The 19,680-nt window shown below is 41.1% G+C and overlaps 2 protein-coding genes across 2 annotated transcripts in view; one reads left to right on the top strand and one right to left on the bottom strand.

Moving 5' to 3' along the window:
- Positions 1 to 764: 764 nt before the first annotated feature.
- BET1 (Bet1 golgi vesicular membrane trafficking protein) lies at positions 765 to 16,122 on the top strand. Its single transcript, XM_015420203.1, has 4 exons — positions 765 to 931; positions 9,278 to 9,393; positions 11,307 to 11,363; positions 14,755 to 16,122. The coding sequence occupies exons 1-4, from the start codon at positions 913 to 915 to the stop codon at positions 14,908 to 14,910; spliced, it is 348 nt and encodes a 115-aa protein (XP_015275689.1). The 5' UTR covers positions 765 to 912; the 3' UTR covers positions 14,911 to 16,122.
- A 3,116-nt stretch (positions 16,123 to 19,238) lies between these two features.
- The window catches only part of LOC107117988 (probable acyl-CoA dehydrogenase 6), an 87,059-nt gene continuing 86,617 nt past the window's right edge, over positions 19,239 to 19,680 (bottom strand). Inside the window, exon 10 of the mRNA XM_015420196.1 lies at positions 19,239 to 19,400. Within this exon, the coding sequence (XP_015275682.1) occupies positions 19,301 to 19,400 (100 nt within the window). The 3' untranslated portion in view covers positions 19,239 to 19,300. The remainder of the gene's footprint in view (positions 19,401 to 19,680) is intronic.

Below are 19,680 nucleotides of genomic sequence, written 5' to 3'. Positions count from 1 at the left end.
AAACTACTTTTCTCCCAGCATAGACTTGTCTTGCTACATATTGGTGCCCCACAACCAGACTATAAAAACAACAACGGACAACGGTGTCGAAGAGCTGGGAGTCTTTGGAAGGCAGCCCACTTTCGGAGTTTTTTAAATTGGTCTCAGCAACATATTGGTGCCCCGGCTAAAAGAGCTGAACGTTCAGGGGCCATTCAAGCAATACCCCCTTGTATGGGGAGATGGATGCCACTGTTTCCCGCAGTCGTGGGGTTGCCAATTAATCGTAAGTAAACAAACAAAGCCAGAGAGGATGTCACAAAGGAAGTCGTTTAAAAGTATGTAGGAAATCACCAAGAAATAAATCCCGTGCAAGACATTAAACTGAAGACAGAAAACATAATAAACGGTATCGATCACGGTGAAATGCAGAAGAGGCTTCGCTCCACGAATCATTTCCCAACCGCACTCTGCTTCTTCTACTCGGGACAATCTTGGATTGCGGTTTTTACACTCTTGAGGGGGGGGGGGGGGGGCTCGCTGTTCAGATGCGTCGAAAGGAGGAAACTTTTAATTTTTTTAAAAAACACGCTTTTACTTATTGGTTTTTAAACAGCGAATCGCGGGTGCACTAACACCCCACAAATAAGCATTCCGTGTTGGAATTTCGAGCTCCCGAAACTACATTATCCAGAAGACCGCAGTTTCCGTTAGGAACTACGCTACCCAGAAGGCCTTGAGAAATCGAAACCAGAACTACGTCTCCCAGAAGGCACTGTGCAGGCTGAGTGATGTCGTGGCGTTTGTGGGGTGATAGGTGCCGGCAGAGTTCTTAGAGGGGAATCCCCTTCTCTGGCCGAGTGTCGCTTGAAGAGGTTTCGTCAGACCCCCCCCCCTCCCGCGCACAGAGGGGGCAGCGCACGGACCGCAAGGATGAGGCGGGCCGGGCTGAGTAAGTGGGGCGAGCTGGGATGCGGGGCCGATTGGGATGCGGGGAACCGGCCCAGGTGCCCCACAAGGGAAGAGGCCTGTTGCCAAGGCCGCGGTTCGTTGTCAGGGACCAGACCCTCTCCCATCTTGCCACATTTGTACTCTCCTGACTAAACTCGGGCGTGTAAATGAACACTTTGCCTGAGATACCGTAGTAGGGATCTTTTGAAAGGAGCCTGAAAAAGGTCCTAGTACGGTTGGTTGTGGGGGCATGTTGAGACAATACTTTCTTCTGCCCTACACTGGAGGCTGCGGTAAGCAATTAGTATAGTGCAATACCTTACTCACTTAGTTTTGTGAGCTTTTGTTGGGATGGAATTGGGTAAAAGTTTGGATCCTCAGGTATTGGTATGGTTTTCTACAATGAATAAAGCAAAAGTCTAGGAGCATCTTGAAGACTAACAGCATTTAACAACAGCAGCAGAAGTACCATCATATTGCAAATCGTATGGTTATCAGTGGACAGTGCCATAAAAACATGGATGTAGTGCTTCACATTGTGAAAACATGTATCCATAGTGTGGATCCTTGTGATTTCTACATGGAGTCTCCCAGAATTCACTATCAAATTACATAACACAGACATCAGCACCAAAACGGGGGGACTGTGAGCTTTGTAATACTAGCATGGTGCAAAAAAAAAAAAAAAATACATTAACATACATGGGTTTTCATGGATCCTCATGATTTTTGCATGGAACCAAAATATAAGCTAAAATCACACATTATGCCTACAGATCACATATGACGCTGCTATACTGAAGCTGTCAATATTTTCTACTCATGCTGGCAGTGGTTCTTCAGGGTCTCAGGCAGAGGTCTTTCACATCACCTACTGTCTGGTCCTTTCAATGGGAGATGAAAGGAATTGAACCCGGGACCTTCTTCATGCCAAGCAGATGTTGTACCACTGAGCCACAGCCCCTCCCTGACTGTACCATAAAAACCAAGTATCAAGCACATTATGGCACCAGCATGCTGCAGACATTCTGAAAAGATTTTGGTATATGTGCGTAAAATTCATGAAGAACAAGTCAAATCAGATGTGTTTCAAATAAAACTGGTACTCCTCTATTACTTTTATTGAAAGGATTCTAATGTTTCAGGGCCTCCATTAAGACAGTAGTCCTTTTCGTTAAGTTTCATCTCCAGATGACTAAATGATTGGAAGTCTTTTGTGTTAACGTGTATTTATTTATTTATTTATTATGAAAATATTTTTTCCTCGCTTGTCTGCAAGGCCGGGTATAAATTGGAAGTAAATAAATAAAATGTCAGCAGGTCAATATCACAACAATAGACTCAAAACTGAAAGACCCCCTCATAGCAAAAGTGACCAGAGAACCAGGAAGGAGCTCATTGTTGCTGATGTCACAAAGTACCTGTAAGAACAGTATATAGCTTTGTTTCCATTTCTTTAATTCTTCTACTAATGGTTTCTCTTCCTTACATGAATGACATTTGTGTTTTTCCCTCCCTTTTGTTGTTAAACAGCTACATAAAACTATAATAAAAATAAAAATTAGATAGAACAAAGCGATTAATTGCTGCGTGGATTGTATTAACCAAGTTTTGGGAACAAAGTCAGTTACCAAGACTGGCTGTGTAAATAATGTTATATCATGCTGATGAAAAAGATGTTTTTCTTCACCTGGTGGCTGAAAACCAGAAGTCAAGTAAGACATTTCTGGACGAATGACCACCGGTTGTTTTGTTTTAGAATAGGACTTTGACAATGAAAAATGTAAGAGAAAATCTGTTTAAAATATACAGGGTTGGATCAGACAAATAATTTCTGTGGATGGAAGGAGGACCAGTTTTTACTGGTTCTCCCTTCCAGGCACAGACCTGCAGTTCTTCCTTTATGCTGCTCCCTGTCCCCCAACAGCAGCATTTTGGGGCACATTTTGAGCTGCTGCTTGAATGTGGAAGTGAGAAAGTTGCACTCTGCTGAGAGAAATCCTTCCATCAGCGGATCTTTTTGGTAGGATAGAAGTCATAGACACAATACAGAAAACTCTGCTTTACTTTGTATACCATCTAACTCCTCCCCCCCATCATCTGGGATGTTGAGCTACTTATTTTGTATTCCAAGACTATTTGTACTGCTGTTTTAACACTAGTTACCCCAGGATTTTTGGTGCTATTCCTTTCAGACAAGTTTCCTTTAACAGGCTAGTTAAACCAGTTTCCACAGGTATTATTAATGAGAAAGTATCAACCTCACTGGTGTAGGAGACAGATTTTTTGATAAATATCTACCCTATGTCTTGTCTCTGAGGCCTTCAGTGTGCTGAAACCATGATTAAGCCAATAAAAAAGATTATAAACGAACCAATCCCATGGCCACAACTGACAAATAACGATAATAAACAAATTGAAATATGTATTGCATAACAGAGTAAGCAACATTTAAAAAAATTAAAAGCAGGATAGAAGAGAAATAAGACCAAATGAAACCAATCCATATGTACCAAATTATTTTTAAAAAACTACAGAAGGGAGGGGAAATACTAATTATTAAACCACAAAGCAAAACATCCAAGTCAAAGACAACACATCAACTAATAATGACTCAACAAAAGGCCTGAGCCAGTAAATATATATTTTACTTGGCACTGGAAACTCAACAGATGCAACCTCAGGTGAAGAGCCTGGTAAAGAGTCGCTCCACATGCAGGGTGCTGCAGCTGAAAAGGACAGCAGGCAACAGACTGCAGGTGACGATTTCAGTGAGGATGATATAGAACTTAAGTCGCAGACACTGAATGAAGTCACCACAATTATACAACAAGGTCTCTTGCACATGCTTTATCACATGCACAGATAACACAGTCTAGCAACTATGAGTATTTTGGGAAACAGTGGTGTAGTATCCATAATGGATGGATCCTAATCTGATGCCGGAGTAAATTCCACTGAACTCAGTTGAATCCTTCCCCACGCTAAATGAATACAGAGTGCATTCTGAAACTCTCCTTATCTGATCTTGACCTTTTCCTTTGCTAAATGTTAATTTTTGAGGATAAGGCAGGAGATACATGGTCACCATGGTCATATTATGAAAAGTGTACAGAGGCTGGCTAAATCCAGGTTAGCATTCTGGGCTAGAAAACTGCAATATTCTTTCAAGCCTTTCTTCCTGTAGAATAATTGGGAAATTCCACACAGAAAGGTTGTCTGCACTGTAACTTAGTCAGCAATCGATTTTCTGGTTTTTGGCTCCTGTCTTCTTACATCCGCCTTCCATATTTCCTCTGTGCTGCTTTTTCAAAAGTTCTGTCTGCTGTGGGCCACATAAAATCGATCAGCTATTCACAAGGCCACCCGTGTATTTTGACTTGGCTTATTAGCCAGCCATAATTTTTGGTTGTAATTGATGCTTCCTCTCCCTCAAGTGCTGAGAAGTTGAGGGAAGGGATCTTTTTTCTTCCTATCACACTATACTTTTGAAGAAAGTACAAGCTGTATCTCTTTAGTGCAAGTGTCTTTAGAAACTTAGCCATAAGAGAGAAAATGTGAGGTGGTTGCTCTCTCACAAGTGCCAAGTGTTTGTAGGAGCTGCCTGTCACATCTCCAGCAGGGAGAAAAACCTTCTTCCTTCACTCTTCTGAATTTTCTGTGGCCTACAGAAGAAGAATGAAGGTGAGGGAGGGATATTGGCATACTGCTCCCCCCACCCCACGCAGTTCAGTGTGGATGTGAGGACAGAGAGAAGGGTTTCTTTGTGCTGAATGTCTGGGTCAGAAGTCAAGGGAGAGCTGGTGAGTTGATTTCCTTGCAGCTTTTCAGTAGCTAATATTACACAACAAATGTCATAAGGTCAGTCTAGGAAATAATCCTGAAATTTCAGCTAAGTATCAGCATTTTGAGTCATCGTCTGTATAGACCAGGCATTGGCCAGCATAATTCCCATTTACGAATGAGAGAATTGAGAAACGTTGCTTTTTGTAAAATGTGGAATCTGGTGCTGTGGAAAGGACAGGAGTGTCATTTGCATGTTTGCGTCAAACAGGCAACCACTGGCACTGTGTTAGACATGCACAGTTTCTGGACTTTGACCGTGTCAAGCAGTGCTTTCGTATGTGGCCAGCTGACTAAATCAGTGATCTGGTGCACCAGAGGCATGACTAATATCTTGGCACTTCTCTTGTTGTGACTACTTGGATGTGAATTCTTCTTTCTTAATTTCTTCTTCTAGTTAATTCTCCCCCTGATTTTGTAGGAATGTTTTTTTAATAAGCAAAGCTTCTTCTCTCACTCTTGTTACCAAGAGAGTCAAACAGCTTTTCAAGTTATTAGCTTTCCTTTACTGTTCCCAAATCTAGCAAAGTGTAAAGCCCTTTTTTTTTTGGTTTTCCCTGCTTTATAAATGTATAGGTTATAAACCTCACTTTTAGAAACAATGCATCATTCACAGTTTTTGCTTTTGTTGCCAAAATATAACTACAAAGTGCTACTATTTAGCAATCAAGAAAATGTAGCTTTGTGAAGGGAGTATTGTTTGAATTGGAAAGGTCCCAAGTGATGAGAAAGATCTCAGGTTAATACTACATGTATAGGGACTGTCCTGGCAACAAAGGCAATTAGGTCTTTGAGGATTCTTGCCTAGCCTGGAGCCATGAAACACCCAAGACTGTATTATTTTATTTTGAGGTTGTACCTCAAGCTGTCTTCCATTGAATAGAAGGAGCCTAGCTAAATAAACCCTGATGTTTCCATGGACAGTCCCTCTACCACACTGCCTTAAGGTAGAGGGACTGAAGGTGGTGCTGCATCAAAGCTTTCTGCTGCATTGGGGCCAAAAAGTAGGGGAGAGGGCCATGAATAGTTCCTGAGGAAAAGAGTGCTTTGAGGTTCAGGACAGGGTTTGGGTGCCGGAATGAGCTGATAGCACCCTGTGTTACAGGACCGTGCCTGTAAACCACCATCAGTGTGGTGCCTTTGCATCTCACACTGTTTCTGATGGTCTCCTGATCCACGGGAGCACCTTTTCAAGGGGCATAGCGGATGCAGCAGGAAAGGGGAGTCAGGAAAGACATTAATTTATTTAGCTTATGGCTTAAACCACTTTTCCAGAGAAATCCCTGAAGCAACTTTGAACAAATTAAGTTAGGAAAAAACAGCATGCCAGTAGTCAGTGATTTTTAAAATATCCCAATAGTACACAATCATAAAAACAATCCAGAACCTGAATAAAAAAGGAAAAGAGCACCACCACTGTAAAAAGCCCTGTCTGGGGTGGCCGGCAGCCTAGCCTCAGTGCACCTCAGTGGGGGCGCACAGGGCAGGACTTTAGATGAAGATGAATAGTATGGAAGTGAGTCGTTCTGCAGGTGGATTTCTGCAGATCGCCCTCTTAGTCTTTGAAGCATGTTAAAGACAAGTCGTTAAAAAACAGAAGACCAACACTGTCCTGAACTGTGCATTCCTTGCAGTACATAAGACACTCTGTCCCACTTGTGACAATGAAGCAAGGTGAGTCACCATTCGGAATCGATTAGGGTCAGTGGAGTGATTGAGGTCCCAATGTCAGCTAACGTAACGATAATTCCCTGCAGGTTATCCTGGGACAATCACTTTCACACCTAAGTTCTTTTACTTTTTCGTCCAAATAGTAGGAAACTATTCACTAAGAGCAGGTTGTTAATTAGGCCCAGTGACAGCATGCTAGCTGCAACACAGTCCAGTTTCATTGATTTCTCTGGAAATTAGTCATGACTAACTTTTGATGGATTGTGCTCTTGATCTCTTGCCCAGTCTGTCCTATCACGCTTGCCTGTTTTGCAGTAACCCGAAAGTGGTGGATTACAAACAGCAAGACTAATAAAACTAAAATGTAATATTAGGACACGATTTGAACAGTAGCTCGGAACTACCTTTTGACACTGGAGCAGAAATCCCTAGAGACTTGACTTTATCAATGTCAGCTACCTTTATTGGCATTGCAACAAAACATACATCATCAAAAAGTACAACCTTCATTGTTGGAGTTGAAACATTCGTCTCCTCTTAATGGCACAACGTAGAAGTTCAGCCACCAAATCAGTGATCTCCGAGTTATGGAAAGATAGTAGAAAAACCATTTTGCAAACGTCAGATTGACTCTTGCGAATTCGTAGCAGAGGTTCTAGAAATATGGCATGGATATCACAGTAAAATATGCAATGCAGGAGAACATGTTCAGTACTTTCTATTTTCCCCAGACTTGCAAGAACAAAGCCTAGAGGAGTATGGAATTTTTTTAAACCTCCCATACAGTACAGCAGAAGGAAGAACATTAAAACGTGCTAACAGAAATGCCCTCCGATGCTCAGGGATAGTCAAGCTAGAGAAGTACTCAGCCAAAACACCATTAGTAGACATCTCCCACCACATAGGGGAACATCTACCAGAGACAAGACTTCTAAGTTCTTGCATCACAATATCTACAAGTCTTTGCTTGATTAAAGCAAAAACACACCTCTTGGAAAGGTACGCAAGGTCATCCAAACTGAACCCAATTACAGACTCCCACGTAGCAAAAACACACCTCTTGGAAAGGTACGCAAGGTCATCCAAACTGAACCCAATTACAGACCCCCCCCCCCCATATAGGACATCCACTCAGATGATTGTGATTCAGTTAGCATGTAACCAATTAGACGATTGGAATTACTTCTGAAATGTAAATAGAGCCAAAATTTAATTCCTGTGATCCAAGCTTTGGTCTCTAGGCACCTTTGATTTGTCTCCAAACAAATAGCTGCATAGGGCACACATGCTGGCAGCCCTAAGACTTTCCTTAAGAACTTAGATTGTACACGTTCAACTGCTTTATTAAAAGCTGAGATCCAGATTGGAATGCCATAGAGCAATTTGGCACTAATTTTGTAATTAAACACTTGAAAGGCTGCAGGGATATATTGATCCCCCTTAGTATATAAAAAGCAGGAAATTGCGAGAATGTTACTGTTCACAGATTTTAACACTTCTTTAATATGAGTATCCCATCCAGCTCTATAGTGGAGATAGACTCCTAGATATCTAAAACTTTTGACCTGTTCCATCACTTGTCCTCTAATATTCCACTTAACAGGTTTCTAGTTTTTTCCAAAAGTAATGATTTTGGACTTATCAAAGTTTAGCGTCAGTTTAATCAGTTCACAATACTCTAGAAAGCAAGATAACATCCTTTTCATCCCTATTTCCGAGAGGAAAAGGAGCACCATATCATCTGTGTACAAGGGTAACGGGACATGGGTCGCCCCCAATTTTGGATTATGTCCATCAATTCCTTCTAAGAAGGGCACCAGGTCATTTAAAAATAGGTTAAACAGAAGGGGAGCCAAAATGCACCCTTGTTTAACTCCAATAGTAATTGGGATCTTAGGAGTTAAATCACCCATCTTTGAGCATCTAACTTGGCAGGTAGTCTCAGAATGGAGCTTTTTAATAAAAAAGAGCAATCTCTCATCAATCTCCAGGTCCCTTAGTTTCCTCCACAGGATATCTCTAGGAATGGAATCGAAGGCACCCTTGAGATCTAAAAAAGCTGCATATAAAGTAAGCCCCTTCACGTTCCTATATTTATTTGTCAGATGGTTCAACACAATACAATGGTCTAAAGTTGACTTCCCCTGGCAAAATCCAACTTGTTCCATGCCTAAAATTTGCTGGTTTGAAATCCATAGCTTAAGTATCTTGCATACAACTTCCCAATGGTGGATAACAGGCTGATTGGCCTGTAGTTACTAGGGGGCTGGGGATCTCCTTTTTTAGACTTGACTTTATGACATCTGCCATTTGGAAGAGGTGTTTCAGTACAATTGTATGATGTGACATAAGGGACCTGTTGCATATGTGTTAAGGAAATACAAATTAATGCTGTGCATTTCAAATTATATGATAGCATTTGAATATGGATGGGAGCTCCAGAGGTTACAGTGCTAAAATACATGAGTAAGGATATATTCCATGTGACAGAGAGGATCTCGTTTTAAGAACAATGATTATTCCCTCCTTGAATGCTTACCATTGTGAAAATCATGGCAGCGGAAGCAAGGATTCAGATTGTTCATACAGCTCTGTGTATGAGCAAAGAAATGGGTTTCATATCGCAGGGATAGAAAGTCTTGGAGCAAAAACTTGGTGGATTATGTACATTTACTTGTGTGTCTAGGACTTTATATTGCATAACAGTGTACTTCCCTTGATCTTTTAAATGTGGCTGATGGCATAGTCAAAATGAAAGGAAAATTGATCTTTTCTCCTCAGAAACCCTGTGCTCTGGCTGTATTTCTGGTGCCTAAACTGATTGTCTTTTCAGCTGAAGGAACAGCTAGTGGCAATTACGGCTATGCCAATAGTGGATACAGTGTCTACGAGGAAGAAAATGAAAGGTTAACTGAAAGTTTGCGTTCAAAAGTCACTGCCATAAAATCAGTAAGTATATCATTATGGCAACAGCATTAAAATTTATTGGTGTACATAATACTTGCTCAATCAGTGTAGAGGCAATATTGTAAAAATCGGACTGCTTAATCGAATTTAGGCAAAATATTGCCCATCGAAAAGCCTAGCTCATTCATTCATGGAACAAATTCCTCCTCTAATTGGATTTGAAGTCCAGCTGCCCTTTTGGCTAATTGAGATTCAAGCTGCATGTTTGGACACAGCAGAAGCTATGCTTCGTTGGCACACTGTGAGCCGGCATTCCGTTCCCCAGGGAGTTATAAGTCAGCTGGGTCAGTGGCAAACCCAGCCAATGAAAGTTGTGATATCAAGCTAGACTCCTTCAATGCCATAGAAATAATCATACTTGAACTGTAATCAAACCGTGCAGTGGGCTTTGACAAACAAAATAGAACTGGAGAGCCCGACCAGCCACTTAGTCTATTCCACAGCTGTGAAGCACAGTGGTCCCCCTCATGGACTCAAGTCAGCAGAATGTATCATAAATGGGTGGGAATCTCTGTATTATTACATAGTTTTTCTCCAATATCCACAGATATGGTTTAAAAATAAAATGAGAAACTAAAAAGAGAAATGTAAACAAAATGCTTAGTACTAGAAATTGAGCAGAGCGATCGCTATCTTGTTTTCTCTTGGAATGGCCTGCCTGTCTAATACTTTTTTTCATTTTTTCTAATTTTTGTAAATTTAGTCCTATTATATTGTGTACAGGATGTCTGCTGTTATTTGATTGCATTGTTTTATATTTTTAATCTGCTTTGACTCTCAGCAAGAAAGGTGGGCTGTTAATGTAATAAATAAGTACATTATCCAAAAGGCCTTTCCCCACTAATAATTCAAGATTCTCATCACCCAAGGTGGATGTGAATGGTCAAGATCAATTTAGAAAGAATAGGACTCTCTTCTGAGAATCTTTTAGTGCAGAGCAGTGCCCAGGCGAAAAGTACCATCAAACAAAGGGTGCATGATATAAGAGCGACAGCGAGATTTAATAAAAGCTCCTTGTTTCCTGGCCCCCAGAGAGTCCAGATACGTTATGAATATGGCCAAATATTTTACATATTTGGATGTGCCATCTCATAGAAGAGCTCTTTCTTTGGCTCGTTGTGCAGTTATCCCTTCAAGGGTGCTAGATGAGAAATATAGGAAGATCCCATATGAAGATAGATATTGCCCTTGTTCTATTGAGGAAGAGGAATCGATGTTTCCTATGTTCTTTAGGTGCCCGTTCCATCAAGTTCATAGGGATAAGTTTATTTCCCCTTTTTTAGACAGACCATTGGTAGATGCAGATGAGACCTGCCTGGAGATACTTTTAGTTAATGAAAAGCCAATTATCTCCAGACAAATAGCCAAATTCTGCTTCTACTTGGTAAAATTTCACAACTAGAAGTATGGTTATGTATAGTTTTTATCTGTAGGACTCGTAATCATTTTACATATGTTAGACACTTTAGATATATCTTAAGGTTGTTTTTTTTTGAATTATTATAGATCATAAATATTTTAAGGTTTTTATGACTAAACATATTTTCTGTCCTGGAATAAATCTCTTTGACTGTATAATATTGTGTTTTTATTAAAAATGGTCTTTGACCACAAATAAACATTAATTAATTAATTGATTCAATAAGTACATTAACTAAAGGGAGATCTGTTGTTTCTAAAGATCATTTGTGTTTGAAAAAACAGCTGCTGCTTATGATTCTTTTACAGAATACTTTTATGGATGTTTTTCTATGAGCTGATTCTTTAAGGTTTCTTAGCTATAGTTTCTTAGTTATATAGTTGGTTCTCCTCAGATTTGTTTTTTGCATAATATATTCCATTTAGTAGTGCAGGTTATAATGGATCATTTTCTGTCCTCTCCCTCCCCATTACAGCTTTCTATTGAAATTGGAACAGAAGTTAAACAGCAAAACAAAATGCTAACTGAAATGGTATGTATATAGTCCACATTTTCACTTGCTTTATGAGTTCAGAATGTGTTTCCCCATCAATGCATTTACTTGTGTTTTCTTTGTTAAAATGTGGCCTTACTGAGGTTTTATGTGTTTTTGTTTCCAATATATTTTTTACAGTTTCAGCTTTGGTCTTTTCATCTCTTCACCTCTAAATTGTTTAGAAATGTCTGTTAAGAAGAAACTTCAGGGCCAAAACGTTCATATAGTGCAGAGCTCCCGGAGGAGATCAGGGCCCTGCGGGATCTTATGCAGTTCCGCAGGGCCTGCAAGACAGAGCTCTTCCACCAGGCCTTCAGTTAGGAGCCACCCACATTACCATCAACGACCACTATTAATACCTGTGGTGGAGGCTGGCTGTAGTGAGTTTGAGCCAATACGCTTAGGTGCCTGTAACCATCTAAGCCCACACGACATGTTATGCCATCTTGGGTAATAATAACTGACTGCACTTTACTTGCATATTGTTGATTGTTTAATTGTTTTAAATATTTGAATAGTGTTAAGTTTTAAATGTTTGAGGTATAGAAACCTGGCACACTGTGCCAGGCAATGTGAGCCGCCCTGAGCGTGCTTGCGGGGAGGGTGGGTTATAAATATAATAAATAAATAATAAATAAATAAATTACATGCCATGGATTCCTTTTTAAAGGTAAGTACCCTAATCCAGCTAGGGACATGGCTTGCTTTTGTGCATGCATTCTCATATGAATCCCCAGCTGGATGTATGTGTACAAATGGGTGCTTGTACATGTGGTTTCCTTCTCCAACAGATGGGGCTATAGATGTAGCTCTTTCTAAATGGTAACATTTCTAACCCTCAAATGTTTAGTAGGGTATTGGGGGCTGAATTCACTCCCACTCCCCCTTTCCCTTTGACCTGCTAAACAGCTGTTTAATTACTTTTTTCTTTTGAAAGACTTCTGCACATGTGCACCTGGCTGCACATGTGCAACTTGTAGGGAGTGTCTGGTTGGCAGCTATGAGAAGTAGGCTGCTAGACTAGATGGACCACTGGCCTGTTCCAACAGGGCTGTTACGTTCCTCTGTGGACATGTTCCTCTACATTGGGGAAAGCAACTCATCAGTGATGCTGTAACTGCTCCTGCCTCTCTGCTGTTTTCAGATCTATCCAAAATTCCTGAATATATCCTGGAATTTCTTGGGATTTCCCCCCCCCCCCAGTTTTCCTGAGAAAACCCAGATACGTTTGGGAAGCCGACATATACCTGAAAAAATACCAATATTTTTGGCTCAGGTAGATCCAAATGTACACCCTTATCAGCACCCTCTTCTCAGGTTGAGGAGCCCAGACAGCCCCTTGGTTTACTGAGAGGCTCCATAAGATGAAAAGGGAGGGGAGATCGCTAGAGCAATGGTGGAGAAAGATGGGACAAATCTGACAAGGCACAGGCTAGCGCTCATTTGAAAGCCTACTCCGTGGCAGTGATGTGGCAATGAAACAATACTTTCCCACCATCATTGTATCTGCACAGTGTGGATCTGCAAAACTCTTCCGGTAGGGCAGGGGTCTGTTGGGTTCTGGCCAGCAGGAAGAGGAGGACTGCTTTGCAGCCCACTGCAGTCATGTTGCTAAGCGCTTTGCAGATAAAGTCTCTTGCATCCATTCCAATTTGGACTGTATGTTAGCAGCAACAGGACTGGATGGTCCCAGGGTGCCAATTTGTCCAGTTGTGTGGGATACCTTTCAGCTTGTGCAGTCTGAGATTTGAACAGGATTCTGGGAAGCTTGAGAACTACCGCCTGTATGTATGACTCTTGCATCTCCTGGCTGCTTAAATCTGCTGGGTGGCAGACTGGGTCTGGGAGACGGTAAATTCCTCCCTGAGAGACAAGGTGGTAGCGCCTGCCTTGAAATGGGCAATTGTGTGTCCACTCCTAAAGTGACCTGCTGTGGATCCAGGAGAGGTGAATAACTACCATCCAGTCTCAAATGTGCCACTTTTGAGCAAGGTGATTGAAAGAGTGGTGACTGGCCAACTTCAGAGATTCCTGACTGAAGCGGGTTGTTTAGATCCATTCCAATCTGGTTTCAGGCCTGGTTCGGTTGCCCTGGTGGATGACATGTGCTGGGAGATGGATAGGGGGTGTGACTTGTTAATTCTCCTGGACCTTTTAGTGGCTTTTGATACCATTGTTCATGTTATCCTTCTTGATTGCCTTTTGAGACTAGAACTGGGAGGCACTATTCTGCAGTGGTTCCGATAATACCTTGAGGATAGGTTTTAGAGTGTGGTGCTACTCTGCTGCTTGGCCTTTGGGGTTCCCCAAGGTTCCATCTTGTCCCTCAGGCTTTTCAGCATCTATGGAGATTTGAGCTGAGCTGTCATCAATATACAGATGATACTCAGCTCAATCTTGCACTGCCAGTAGATTCTAAGGAGGCTGTAGAAACCATGAGCAGGGGTCTGGAGGCAGTTTTGGAATGGACGAGGCTAACAAGCTGAAACATAATCCCAACAGAATGGAAGTGGGGGGAAGGGTCGATCCAGATCATGAGTTATCCCCTGTTCTGGATGGGGTTGCACTCCCCTTAAAGGAGCAGCTTTGTAGCTTAGGGGTGCTCCTGGACTCGGGCCTCTTGTTGGTTAAACAGGTGGCCCTGGTGGCCAGGGGTGCATTTCAGCAGCTTCAGGTGTTGAGCCAGTTGCACCCGTTCCTGGGCAGAAAAGGTCTTGCCACTGTGGTGCATGGCCTGGTAACATCTAGATTAGATTATGGCAATGCGCTTTATGTGGGGCTGCCCTTGGAAGACTGTCTGCAAGCTACAGTTGGTACAGAATGCTGCAGCCAAAGTCATAGGGACTCTGGAATGAGTCATAGGGACTATATCACTCCAGTCTTGTTCCACATACACTGGCTTCTGAGCTCAAGTCAAGGTGCTGGTATTGACCTTTGAAGCCCTGTACAGCCTGGAGAAACATACCTTAAGGACCGTCTTCTCCCATACAAACCTACCTGCTCACTCCGGTTATCCTTGGGGGGCCCTGCTTCGGTTGCCCCTACCATCTGAGGTTAGACAGGAGGCAGCCTGTCCATCGTGGCACCAAAACTTTGGGACTTCCTCCCCAGCGGGGTTTGTTTGTCTCCGTCAGTGTCTTTTGCCAGCAGGTGAAGACTTTTCTGTTTCTTCTGGCATATCCCCAGTAATGGTTATTGGCCCTCCTTCTACTGTTGTTTATTTGTGTTTTTAATTGCATTTTATATTTTACATGTATTTTAATTGTTTAATTGTTTTAATGTGTTTATGTTAGCCACCTTGTGTACCCTGATTGGGTGGAAAAGCAGCATAGAAATGTTGTAAATAAATTATTAGTGCAAATAATATTCTCTCTCTTTTTTACTGTAGGATAATGATTTTGATTCAACGGGTGGATTTCTTGGTGCAACAATGGGTAGACTAAAAACTCTTTCCAGAGGAAGCCAAACAAAACTTTTGTGCTACATGATGCTCTTTTCACTGTTTGTCTTTTTTGTAATTTACTGGATTATTAAATTGAGGTGATGCAGATTCTCCCTTTATGACATTATAATTAGTGGTACCGGACTTGTAGAAAGGTCTTTCTGGAAAACGGGAAACTATTTTTTGTATAAACATTATTAACACACCTGGGGCTGTTCTGTGAATTTCTTAGTATTTATCAGGCTAGAAACCTTTCTGTTAAATAAACCCTTGTTTTCTAGGGTTCTTACATTGAATTTTGCTCTTGTTTGAGCACTCTGAAGACAAAAATAGCTATTGGGGTGGGGCAGGAGGAGATGTCATACAATATTTTTTTAACATTGCAGAGGAACAAAAAGAGGAGGGTGTTCCTGTCTAAGATAAAAAATTTCCACTTTCCAGCTATAGATTTTTTCCCATCAGAGTTACAGGCACAGTGAAAAGCAATCTTATTTAGATTATGCTATGATCACATTATATTGAATTTTTAAAAGTTTTGGACATGATCCAGGCAAAGTAGCCTCATTGAGTTCAGTGGAAAACTTAAGCATGTGCTTTTAACGTTCTCAGTGAAATTAATGAGGCTTCTGCTGTGCTGTGTTTTGGCTGGCTTGTGCCCACAGTGACTTGTTCATAGTTGCAGCAGCTGGGATTTATCTTAACTTAGAATTAACAAAAGGGGTTGAGAGGTAGAAGTGCTACCGCTCAGTTCCTTCAACTGCAGGTTGATTATTTGTGGGGAGACAGAACAGGCATAGATCATCATGAAAGCAGGCTTTTGTCAGTGCCCCCCCCCCCCGGGTCAGCACTGGGCCAGAGTCCCTGTACTTGGTTCCACTTGGTGAACGGAGATGATGTGCTTAGTGTCAGCACAGTGAGGTTGGTTACTCTTTTGATAACAGCTTTGATATCCAGCTTTGCTGTGCATATCTCTGGGTTGGGGGAAATGGCTGCAAATACTAAGATACATTACCGTTTTTTAGTTTATTGAGATTGCTGCATCATGATGACCTTACATTTAATTTTTTATTCATATAACTGTGAAAGCATTTTTGAAAATAGGGACCTATAGTATTACAGATTTTGTACTAAAGAATATTTTGCGATGCCAGAAAAATACCACATGCCTTCTAATGAGAAGCCCTACTATACTTGTGTTGGCCACTGGTATCCTATTAGCCACACGGCATGTTTTTATGTGGCAGGTAACAAAACTATTATACTCCTGTTATAGTGTAACACCATCTTTCACAGTATGAAGAGTTACTGTCACGCTTGGCCAAATTCTTTAATACCATTTAATGAAACATGTCAGGATTTATAGTTCTTATCTGTTAAAGAATAAAAACATGTATGAAATCTTTTAGCTGGTATGAGTTTATTACTGAAAATGGTTTTTTCCATTATTGAAGGTTTTAGAAATGCTAACATGAATGTATTATTAAATCCACACATTTACTTTACATGAAGCTGCATTATCAAGAATATGCTTAACACTTGTACTAGTTACAGCAGAGGCTCGGTTGTGATACAACCGTGACGGAACCATAATTAAGATACACAGACAACCCTGAGGGCTTCTCTTTCTTTCTGTTTTTTTTAAATAGTCATGATGTAGAGTTAGATCTGCATCACTGCTGAACACAAACCTGGCCAGGCTTTGAGATGTGCATCAGAGGCTCTTCACTGAGTGCTCCTATCCTCAGGACTTAGATGGGTTGATACCCATGATATACTGTCCCCAGACCCATTTCTGACCCACCTTTGTTATGTTGATTTAGGTGCTAGGTTAAATCTTTTTATTCAGCGCTTTTAATAGTTAACTTTTGTTGCTGATTTCTGTCTCGGTGAAATCTGTAACGGTATATTTGTTCATTATTTAAATCAGTCGTTTTTAATTTTTTTTACTTGAACCTTTTTCTATTGATAGCATTGTCTTGTGAGCTGTGTTGGAGATTTCATATAGAAAATCAGAAGATACAATGCAGAAGTGTATGAGAACCATAATAAACATCCACAATTTGAAACCAGGGTTTGAAGCTAGTTTTTACATCCTAGTTAATTGTCACTCATGTTAATCTTAACATGGACATTTTATAACATTTTAACAATTATAGAGTAGAAACAGAACTAATAATCATGCAGTAGGCATTTAAAGTTGCCCTGTGGTGCTTGTAATTGCACGGAGTAGTTGCCTATAGCTTTTGATTATGTAAAGGCAGTGTTACTGCAATCCCTGTTTCCCTCAATTCTTATGTGGTTATGGAAGGGTGGTAGAAGCCCATTTTCAATGCAGATGTTCCTAGTACACAGTCACTGGTAGCCAAATGCAGTACTGGTCTAGTGTTACTTACACCCCCAATCCAGGAAACAGTGCAGCAGAAAGTCACAAGTGCAGCTGATTTTGGCACAGATTGCAGTTTCATGATCAGTGCAAGCCTGGAAATAGTAATTTCCACTTATTTATTTATTTAAAATATTTATTAGCTACCTTTGTACCTTGTGGAACTCCAGGCAGCTTATAATACAAATAAAACAATTATTATAAAATACACATAAAATACCATAATTTAAAGTCTCTGATTAAGACTGCCAATAAATAAAAACTAAATTGTACAAATTAGGTATTAAGCTGACCATCCAAAACTGGCAGGTAGAAATTTATACTAAGCTGCTCTAGACCCAGGGGTTGCCCCTTAACCTGTTTATGGATTTGCCTAGGAACAGCATAGCATTTAGCATAGGTGACTTTAAGAGGGGGTTATACCATATTCAGGGGCAACCCACTTTCCCACATGTAGCTGCCGGGTGACCTTGGGTCAGTCACAATTCTTTCAGAACTCTCTCAGCCCTACCTACCTCACAGGGTGTCTCTGTTGTGGAGAGAGGAAGGGAAGGTGATTGTAAGCTGCTCCAAGACTCCTTCGGGTAGTGAAGAGCAGGGTATAAAAACCAAAGCTTCTTGATGTTCTTTGTTAGCTTTCCATGGCAACTAGTTGGGTCACTGTGTGAAACAGGATGCTGGACTAGATGGGCCACTAGTCTGATCCAGCAAGCCTCTTATATTTTTATGGAAGGAAACAAATGCACTTCTAGCATATTTACATATCCTGTGCTTTGGATAATTTTAGGTAAGAAATGTAATCCACAGCCCTGAGATTCAAGGTGTATAACTTGGAAAAAACAATTGCATAGAGCCTGGGAAGAGTATTTAAATACCCCCCCCCCAATTCTGCTGAGATAGCGAAAAACCGGTTTAAGACATACCGGTACATTCAATACAACTACTTTATCACTGGTGAGAAAGTGTGAAGGGGGATCCCCACTGACTGCCCAAAAGGCTCTGCTGGGAATCGTGGGACCTGGATGACAAAAGCCATGTGTGATAGTGGCTATAATGAAGAGGGGAACTGCGTGAGCCCGAATGAAAAAGTTGGCTGGATTCAATACATAGCTCACAAATGGGAAAATGTTACTAATGCCCTTTGCCAATTACAGAAATTCCATGGCTCATACTCCTATTTCCTAGAGATGGGAAGGTTTTGTTCGTGCTGTACAATGGAGGAAAATTATAGGGTCTATCACAAACCAATGTTTGCAGCTTATTGCTAGTAAATTACTACTACTCAGTGGTCAGTAATAAATTACACTAATTTATGCAACCAGATGGAACTTTAGCACGTTTGTTCTGCAATATATTCTGTGAATTATCCTTTTTAATTACTTCCATGCTGAACACTGCTGCACTAACAATAAACCTAACTAACGACTCTTGATCAGCCCAGATATGTCTCACTGATGCTTGCAGGCCCCAGTGTAATAGGATTCTTGGAGACACAGGACAGATTGGTGTAACATGTTCTCCTGTAGTGAAGACTAGGTGTTAAAATTCTGTAGCAGGCCCCAAACGGAAGAATTTCAAAATAGGTGTAAAGAATACAAAGCAATTAGATGCAGTTAGTAATTGTGTTGGAGGGAAGGTGGCATGGTAGAGCTCAAACAACAGATCTTGGAAGCTAAGCAGGCTTGGGACTTGGATGGGAGACCACCAAAGAAGACTCTGGAGAGGATGGTAATGGCAGACCACCTCTGCTTCTCACTTGTCTTGAAAGCCCCTTGCTGGGGTGGCCATAAGTCGGCTGCAGCTAGAGAGCACTTACATAGTAAGGACAAACTGCCATTTCCAAGTTGTCTTCAAAGGCAGCTCCACATAGAGTACACTGTAGTAGTCTAGGCTTGGGGGGGCAGGTAATGTAGCTTGGATCAGCTTGTTTTATCACCTGAGTATAAAAGGGGAAGTAGCTTCTGTGCTTGATGTCTGTAAGCAATGCAAGAGTCCTGCAACATGAACCATAATCAAATTCAAGTTTATTGACTTTCAGAATTGCTGTATTGTATATTATTTATTCAAGACAATCCACCTAATGCAGATTACATATGAGGAAACGTAAATTTATAAGTGCTGCTTCTTGGGTAAGGTCTGCATGTACTTGCATATAATAGAAAGCATGACTTCATCAGAACCACCTCCTATTGATAACAATCTTGAGTCCCTGCCAAGACAGAAAAACAGGGCAAAAAGGAGACAAAATGAGTGGCTACCTCACTTCTACCATGTACCACACCAAATGCATTTTAAGTTAATTATATCTGAACAATGTGAACAATGAAGGGTTGACCATCCCAACAGTACAAAGGATAGACCATGCTGAGGTCGGAGTCACACAAAAGCCTTTAAATGAGACTCAGATGCTATCCTGGAGCTGCGGTGGCTCAAGTGGTTAAGATGCTGAACTGCAGGCTGTGGAAGGTCAGTAGTTCAGCAGTTCGAGA

This window comes from Gekko japonicus, unplaced genomic scaffold (genome assembly GCF_001447785.1).
Source record: "Gekko japonicus isolate JY-2015 unplaced genomic scaffold, Gekko_japonicus_V1.1 scaffold154, whole genome shotgun sequence".
Taxonomy (NCBI): Eukaryota; Metazoa; Chordata; class Lepidosauria; order Squamata; family Gekkonidae; genus Gekko; species Gekko japonicus.
This window is presented reverse-complemented; position numbering and strand designations above follow the sequence as displayed.